The following is a 9,549-nucleotide window of genomic DNA, read 5'->3' as shown; positions in this document are numbered from 1 at the left end:
CAGTAACGACCTGAAACCGGAGAGACGTGTCTTGGACAGGTTCCCTCGTTCACACCACCGGCCATCCATCATCAAAGTACCATCACTGGTACAGCCGGTATCTGGCAAACCGGTCAGGAGATGGAACTTCAGGAAGGCGAACTGGCGGCAGTTTATGGCGGAAACGGAAAGAAGAACTGCTGGTCTCCTGGACCCAGAAGCAGCTGATGTGGATGCTGCATACGCCGCCTACTGTGAAGTCCTCCTCAGGGCAGCAAAGCACAACATCCCACGTGGCTACAATAAGAACTACATCCCGGGCTGGGATGAGGAGTGCAGCTGCCTGCTGCGCCAACACCAGCAGGCAAGCTCCAGGGAAGAAATGGACGCAACAGCAACAACCCTATTTGAGAAGCTGGACGACACCCGAAGGGCCAGGTGGACTGAAGTAGTGGAAGCTATCGACTTCACCCACTCTAGCCGGAAGGCGTGGCAGACCATCAACCTGCTCTCAGGGAGAAAAACAACCCCCCGCAGGTGTCCAGTGACAGCAGATGCCATTGCTTCCCAGCTCCTGAAAAATGGTCGCTTCCCTGATGCTGACAGAAACGTCACACGATTGACCTTGTGTGAGGTATCGTCTCTCTCCAAGGCAGCCAGCGTCGATGCTAACCTCTCAGGAGACTTCACAGTACCGAACATCTTACTGGCTATGCTCGTTCTTCTCATCATGCTTCCGGAGGTCCAAGCTCCCAAAGACCTGGCGCCATGCTTCCGTCATAGCCTTGCCAAAGCCGAACAAACCCGCCAAAGACCCGAAGTCCTACAGGCCCATCTCTCTGCTCTGTGTCCCATATAAGATCCTGGAGAGGCTGATTCACAGCCGCATCGAGCCAGTGGTGGACCCACAACTCCCACCGGAACAAGCCGGCTTCCGCCGAGGCAGGTCAATAGTGGATCAGGTAACGCTACTCACTCAGGACATCGAGGACAGCTTTCAGGATAACGAAAAAGCTGGAGTAGTATTCCTGGACCTGACAGCCGCCTATGACACCGTGTGGCACCGTGGACTACATCTGAAACTGTTGAGGACAATCCCGGACCGGCACATGGTGAGGTTCATTATGGAGATGCTATCGAACCGTAGCTTCATCCTACAGACCAGCGATGGCCAGACCAGCAGGCTCAGAAAGTTGAAGAATGGTGTCCCGCAAGGCTCCGTCCTCTCACCAATGTTGTTCAACATATACATTCACGACCTGCCAGATACAACATCTACCAAGTATGGCTATGCGGACGACTTGGCCATCATGCTTCGCCGCCCAACATGGAAGGCGATGGAAGATGGCCTCAACCGAGACATGGGCATCCTGGCAGACTACCTCCAGAAGTGGCACCTTCAGCTCAGCATGGGCAAGACAGTGTCTGCAGCTTACCACCTTAACAATCGGGAAGCAAGAAGGGAACTGGACGTGCATGTTGGCAACAACCGCCTGGAGTTCCAGCAAGCCCCCAAGTACCTCGGCGTATGCTTGGACCGGACACTGTCCTACAAGCAACACCTGGATGAAGTGAAGGCCAAGACAACAGCAAGGGTCTCGCTCATCCGTCGCCTGGCGGGTTCGACATCCGGGAAACAGACGTGGGAGACGGCTGGGCCCTCCCGCATGCAACGATACATCCGGGACCCAGGAGGCGGTGTAAAAGGAGAAGACATGCCACGCCATCTATGGACCTCACTGAACCGTCTGCGCTCGGGCGTTGGACGCTTCAAGTCATCTCTGAAGAAGTGGGGCCTATCGGACAGTGCGGCGTGCCTGAACAGACTGCCGAGCACATAATCACCGGCTGCCCCCTATACAGCCCACCCTCAGAAGCTGGCCTTTTCGACTTAGGACCGGAGACGAGGGCGTGGCTGCATGACACTGAGTTGGCCATCTGACGATATACGAAAGAAGAAGAAGAAGCGCCGACATGAATAACAATTTTTGAAAATTCACGATTACCCTTAGCCAGCACTTTTAAATTTGCCTCGATGTCGGTCGTCCTAGCCCCAGGAATACATTGCACTATTCTTCTTTCGCAGATACGCATATTCTTGTATTTTTTAACGACCTCATCAATTGTCTTCACGGTTATATTTCTAGCATTAATCTAATCTGTTATTTCCTCCCACATCTTCTGTTTTTGGTCACTGTCACAGTCGGATTGAGTTTGCTTTTTAAAATAGTTTTTATTTTTACGTATTCCTCCAACAGTATACACTTCCCTTCATCAGTCCAGTTTGGTTTCCTTTTTTGTTTTCTGTATTTAAATATAGCTAGGTTACCATAGGTTAGTGGTTAAAACCTTATTTTATTGTATAGCCTACAGTCAATGATTGTAACTGATGATATAACACATCCATGGTTATGGTCAAATTTTGCTACAGTAAAACGTCAACCATTGCAGTAAAGCACTTAACTGTTTCTCTTACCTAAGAAAAACATGTAAGGGTTTATATGCAACACCCTCAGGTAATTCCCTTAGCTAAGGAGAAATCAACCCTAAAGTGTCAGATTTAAGGGAAACACTTAAGGTGTTTTATGCACAGGGCCCTATTTCTCAAAGTAGGTAAACTGAGTTAGTTGGATAACTACACTGAGTAAAACCTGGAACCCTCCCAAATCTGGAACATGGGCTGAAGTAAAAAGAGCTGTTCCGGGTTTTACTCAGCACAATTATCCAGCTAACTCAGTAATCCTGCTTTGTGATACAGGGCCCTGATCTATCTCAAATTCATGAGCCAGGCTGCACAGTTTTGGTGGCAGGGATAGTCCGTGTTCCATTTCCATGGAGACATAAAGAGTCAGGAGTCAGAGTCAAGGTAATCCTTACACCAAATGTGATGTGAAGGTGGCTGGGAGCTCACCTTAGAAGAATAAATTAAACAGTTAACATGATGTGAAAGTGCAGACTGACACCTTTAATTTGAGAGTAACAGTGTAGGAATTACATCTCTTTTTAAACATTTTAGGTAAAAGTATTAGCTGTATTTGATTCGGTGTGTTAAATTAGCTTCCTTAGTGTTTATGTGTCAATGATTACTGTCAATTTGACCCCAAACATAAAACTGGTCATAAAGCTGCCTTTTTTCAGTTAAGACAAATAGCCAAGGTCAAGGCCTATCTTTCTCAAAAAGATTTGGAAAGAGTGGTCCATGCTTTTATAACATCTCGGCTGGACTACTGCAATTCTCTATATATAGGCTTAGACCAGTCCTCTCTCTGCCGTCTGCAGCTAGTGCAGAACGCTGCTGCCCGCCTTCTGACTGGCAAAAAGAAACGGGAGCATATTACACCAGCACTGTCATCCCTACATTGGCTTCCTGTCCGTTACAGGATAAATTTTAAAATTTTATTATTTGTTTTTAAGGCAATGAATGGTCTAGCACCTACGTACTTGTCTGAACTCCTCAATATGTATACCCCAGCTACATCACTTAGATCATGCAATCAGCAACATGTATTTCATTTTATCTTTAATTTTATTTCCTGGTTTTGTACAGCACTTTGGTCAACCATGGTTGTTTTAAATGTGCTTCATAAATAGTTTATTATTATTATTATTATTATTATTATTATTATTATTATTATAAAAGGCTATGCTAAACAATATCCATTAAAACATTTTTTTTCTTAGACAATACACTAGCATTGATGACACCCAGTTAAATAAACATTTAATTAACCCTCTTCACTAGGATTAAGAGATTTAGTCAGTCACTCTAAAGTCCACCCAGAAGTAATTGATGTGGTGTCAAAACGTGTAGTTGGGTGTTGACACCAGCAGTAGTAGACATTTCATTTCACATTGATTCCTCTCACTCCCCTCTTCCTTGGACATGAATCCAGTGCCCACCATACCCAGGTCTCAAATAACCCCCCCCCCCAAACTGTAGTCAAGTCTAATGAATTTCTGAAGCACATTTAAAGGAATAGACCAACATTTTGGGAAATATACCTTTTCCAACTGACAATATTTTGACATGCACAAGACCAGCCCCTGTGCCTGTTTAACCCAGGAGTCACAAAATGTGGTGTCCAGGTCCATCTCCCCACAAAATTGCTTCAAGGACCCATAAACGTCGGCATATTGAATTTTGTCAACTTGCTTTTTTGAATGACACAAAATGCTTCAACAAAAATTGACCAATTGGCACAAAACTGTATTTTTGCTAGTGTTTGTGTCATAATATTGCCGAATGACAAACCAACAAATTTGCGTTAGCCGCTTAATCACAAAAATTCGAAATTCCAAAACAGTTTGGGATCATATACATTTCAATGACAAATAGAATACAATGACAGACAGAATAGAATTATATCTGGGAAAGCATTTTCTTATTTTCATAGAATGTTTGGTACAAAAAGTAATTCCAACAATTCTAGCGTAAAATAACTCTGCGGGCATGGCATTAGCTAGGCTATGAACCACATTCTTGGCTAATATTTCGGAGAACTGGTATTGTGCTACCTGGACAGACGAAATAGCATGTGTCCATGTCACAGGGGATCTGTGTGTATTCTCTCTGAATGATATGAAGTAAAAAGCAATTTTACTTTTAAAGTAGAAAATTTTACCATAGATAGCGTGAACTTCCATAGATAGCCTATAGCATTGTATTCACCATTTCATATACTAGCGGCTAACGTTAGCTAGTTATGCAAAGCATGGCATAAACATCAAAATATCACTTACTTTGAACAATACATCATCAGACTACGTTCCAGCTTCATTAATGGTTATAATGCATTGACATTTTCATCATTAGGCAAAGTATTTCACATCAAACATAAGATTTTAACGAGCACATGCCAGATCCGTACCTTCTATTGCAATGGCACATGGCGCAAAGCTACTGTAGTAGTCTACGCACAGATCATCTGTCACAAAGCCAGCAGAGGGCACTGTATAACCATTTACATACAACTGAAGATTACATTACATTACATTACATTATTGGCATTTGGCAGACACACTTATCCAGAGCGACGCACAGTTGATTAGACTAAGCAGGAGACAATCCTCCCCTGGAATGCAGGGTTAAGGGCCTTGCTCAACGGCTGCACGGATCTTATTGTGGCTACACCGAGATTAGAACCACCGACCTTGCGTATCCCAGTCATTTACCTTAACCACTATGCTACAGGCCGCCCCTGTAGATACCCTTGATAAAATCATCTTACAGTTACATTAATTTGTGGTGTTATTTATAACTCAGTTACAACTGCAGATGGAAAGTGAACAGTGAAAATCTAAATAAGTGTTAACCACAGGAAATTTTGAGCCAATTTACATATTTAACATGGTGAGTTCAAAAGAAAAGACTTAATACAACCTTAATTTAAACCGCAAAACAAATACGTGACGAAGCCGGTCAAACCAACCATTACTTAAGGTCAAATACCTAACCAACGTGGGAAAACCAACCCTTTTGTACTGCCATTGTAACCTGTGTAAACAGCCTAGAACTGACCAAATGCAGACATGCCAATTAAGCCTATAACTAATGGAATTTACTGGCAGGCTCCACATTGCCGCAAAAGAAGTAGAAATGGCCACCGTTTTTTTCGTCGCTCAGAGGGAGCTACACACAGTGCCCTGACTGCCAGATCTTCATTAGGCCTGATTAGAGTATTTCAGTTAGTTTACTGAAATCATATGTACACTTGATGGCTATTTTCATGACTGATTACACAGCATGATTCTGGCTGTTCTTCAAGAAACCCCAAGGCAGCACGTCCACAGCCCTCTCCCAAACACTGTTAGTGCTAACACTGAATTTTTTCTGGGACATAAATGCTCAGGCTCTTTGAGCAACAGGAGGGAACAGCCAGTTTCTGTCATTTCTTCCCTCCTGATTAGTCAGAGAAGCGTTCAGCTAGGCCAGAGAAACGTGAAAAATTAAAGCATCTTCCCTCCCGATTTTCGCAACCAGTGCCTGCCAATGGAGATCTGGACTTGGAAAACACTCATAAAGAGACAAACTAACGTGAAGATGTCAAGGCACTGGGATCTGTAATAAACCAATGGGCCCTGTAATAGCTCACCGTCCTGTGGTGTGAGGTGTTAAGGTGAGTTCTGATCGATGGCTGAAGCAAGAGCTTTGAGGAGACTGATCTCAGCCAAGTTATTATAGGATAATTATTATTTGGATTAAGAAAAAAGATATATTTTTAAAAGGTATTAAAATCTGTAACAGGTCCCAGAATGGTCCAGCAGATCTAGGAGTCATCTCTTTAGTTCTTGTATTTCATGGCAAGCTGTAAGAAGGGTGGAGGGAGAGGGAGGAAAAGAACAAGAGACAGAGGTTATTCTGCATGATAGAATGCCCAAGCACTGCCTTGGTGCACTGCAATTCACATTTTAATCAGAAGAGGGCAAAAGACATCAAATTTCTGCCAGTAAAACAGCCAATCAAAGTTGTGGAGTTAACTATACCAAATTGGCAATATGGCTAAAATCCTCTAACCTGAACTAGGTAATTTAATATCTCGATAACAATATATATCACGATATAGCATGTTTTCCAGTAATTAAACAAAATAGTCTATATAAAATAACCACATTACAAAAATAGGCTTTACATAGTCCTGTGTGAATTAAATACTTACATTAAAAGTACTGAGTACTCTCTCGTGTTAAGAACTTTCAAATGAACATAAGTTTCAAGTGAAACTATAGAGAAAATATATTGCCTAGCCTACAATATGAATAATGTAAAATATTAAAGGTAAACATAAAACAGATTCAAGTATAGGTAATAGCTGGGCCATATGAACAAAAGGAAATATCAATATTTTGGACCAAATACCTCAAAATTGATATTGCGACAATATTGCAAGGATGACCATTGGTGATTTCACAAAATATTTACACAATGAGATTTTTGATAAATAATCATCAGTAATGTGGATACAATAACTGGGTTAAAGCAAATAATAGAACAGCTATTCTGGTAAGTTAGGAAAAGATAACACATTTGCCAAAATTGAAGACGATATCTAGTTGCATATTGCAATATCAATATAATATTGATATACTGCTGAGCCCTACCAGGGATCATCAACTCTGGCCCTCACATTGGCTCAGGCGGTAAGAGCAGTCGTCTGGCAGTCAGAGGGTTGCCAGTATGATTCTGCCCTGGGTGTGTCGAAGTGTCCCTGAGGAAGACACCTAACCCCTAAATGCTCCTGATGAGCTAGTGTGTGCTAGGTGTGTGACTGTGTGTATGAATGGTAGAATGAGAACCATCAATTGTACAGCACTTTGGATAAAGGCGCTACATAAATGCTAACCCTTTACAACTAAATCAAGCTCTGGTTTTCTTTTCTCCCAGGTAATTAGTCTACTGGATGGCCAGACTGTCTTCACACCTGACTCCCAGGTAAAGGGAGGGAGGAAAACCAGCAGTTCTCAGCCCTCAAGGGCCATGGGTTGCTGTTCCCTACACCAATAGAACACACATGTTCAAGAAATCTCAGCCTCCCTTAAATGGATACATTTTTGAATAGTGAAATACCTCATCTTAAACCATCTGCCATCATTCCGATGTCATCACCGCTTTCGGGTGTGACAAAAGTTGGGTCATTTCAAGTTAAGATGGGACTTCTGAATCATGCAACCATGCCTTATATACTGAACTCAGAGAAACCAATTTGTCACAAGTCAGCCCTATGAGGAATTCTCATCTGTAACTCTCCAAGCTCACACAGAGAAGGCACTTGTGAAATATGTAACCATGGAGGGATGTCACTGTACAGAGAAGCTCAGACAAGAACTACACTGGAATCACTGAAGAGGCACTATGGAACAAGGCCTCTCTCTCTCTCTGATTCATTTGGCTCTTATCCAGAGCGACGTACAGTTGATTAGACTAAGCAGGATTAAGATTAAGATTAAACAATGCAGGGTTAAGGGCCTTGCTCAAGGGCCCAACGGCTGTGCGGATCTTACTCTGGGGATTAGAACCACCGACCTTGCGTGTCCCAGTCCTTTACCTTAACCACTACGCTACAGGCCGACCCAAGGCATTGACAAAATCTCACAAAATGTCTGGATGGCGTATGGATGTCTCGGAGACACTTGCATACAAATACAAATTTCAGGGACAAATGTTGGAGATACTGAAAGACAAGTTTCAGACAGATAGACAAAGACGCGGTAATGGATATGGATCTTGCACCACGCGTTCCACTTCTCTCACCTGATGTGCAGCGTCAGCGAACTGCTGGGCACTGTTCATCATGTCTTCGGTCACCTCATCTGTCCGTGCAAGGCGGTCCCCGCGCTTCCTCAGCGCCTGGCTGGCCTTCTGCACCGTGCTGCCCAAGTCATCTGCCACTGACTGCACTGCTTTGGTACCTGTAACAGAGATGAGGAGAGGAGGTTAAAATCCTTCACGAGGAACAATAACGCGCATGAGCCCAACACCCAAGGCCAGAGCTACTCAACCCTGGTCTAACACAACCATAGCCTGCTGATTTTTGTTTTCACCTTACAAACCCGGGAGATCAGGTGAGGGTTAAAGGAGTAATGACCCCGTCTATTGGTTAGTGAAGTGCTGAGTAACAATGAAAGCCAGCAGACTCTGTTGCTCTAAAACCATGGTTGAGGACCACAACTGTCAACAACTCATCTTTCTGTATCCATTTTATAGAGCTGGGCATACAGTGTAGTCTTTAATTACCTTTCGTCCCCTAAAACTGGGGGGGGGGGGGGGGTATGTATACAAAGGGTACTAATTCCTCCAAGGTTCACCCAATATGGATGTAAAGATACACCCATATTAAAAGGTATTTGTTGGCACTTTAAAGGTACAAGAGGTAATTTTGGACTCCTAATGGTCAAGAGAGGAATTACAGCAACAAACACCCTCAAACCACTGATTATCCTTGCCACAATCTATGAATAGAACGCATAATATAAAGCCTTATTATACAGTTCAGTGTTCTCATGCACTGTTTTAGAGAGCTGGCAGTCTTTTCGTAGTGTTCTAGTCAGAAAATGTTTGAACAGGAGACTTACACGCAAGGCATGTTGACTTTAGTGTACTACACAACACTATTATTATTATTTTTTTAGCTAACCAACTACATTATTTTAGCAAGCAACTTATTTGCTACGTAATTAGCTGGCTATAGAACTAAGAAACGATAGTCTAAACGATGCAACCGTAACTCACAGTTTGAGACACATAAAGGTTTAGCAAAACACACGATTGAAGATGTAAAGAGATAAAAGGAATGTGCAGCTGTCCAAATTGGCACTCCAGACAAGTGATCACTGAAATTCTACAATGCTTGTGCAATCACTACCATGTTCGTATTGCCTCAGGTCAACATTTGTAAATTCGTCAAGCTAACTATAGCTGATTAGCTTGTTGCTACCGATAGCGAACTGGTATTGTTTTACAACTAGATATGTCGTCTTTGCTTGGATAATAATCAATAATATACAAAATGTCAGTGATCGCCTGTCTGGAGTGCAATTTGGGCAGCAACACACAAACAATCAGAATAAGCCCCA

The 9,549-nt window shown here is 43.0% G+C and overlaps 1 protein-coding gene across 3 annotated transcripts in view; it reads right to left on the bottom strand.

Annotated features, from left to right (window-relative positions):
- Nucleotides 1–4,108: 4,108 nt before the first annotated feature.
- The window catches only part of LOC133128707 (syntaxin-binding protein 6-like), a 61,011-nt gene continuing 55,570 nt past the window's right edge, over nucleotides 4,109–9,549 (bottom strand). For all 3 annotated transcript variants that reach the window (XM_061242425.1, XM_061242426.1, XM_061242424.1), the window contains exons 5-6: nucleotides 8,228–8,385; nucleotides 4,109–6,284 (exon numbers count right to left, since the gene is read on the bottom strand). In XM_061242425.1, coding sequence (XP_061098409.1) covers nucleotides 6,261–6,284; nucleotides 8,228–8,385 — 182 coding nt within the window. In that variant the 3' untranslated portion in view covers nucleotides 4,109–6,260. The remainder of the gene's footprint in view (nucleotides 6,285–8,227; nucleotides 8,386–9,549) is intronic.

Source organism: Conger conger, chromosome 5, assembly GCF_963514075.1.
Source record: "Conger conger chromosome 5, fConCon1.1, whole genome shotgun sequence".
NCBI lineage: Eukaryota > Metazoa > Chordata > Actinopteri > Anguilliformes > Congridae > Conger > Conger conger.
This window is presented reverse-complemented; position numbering and strand designations above follow the sequence as displayed.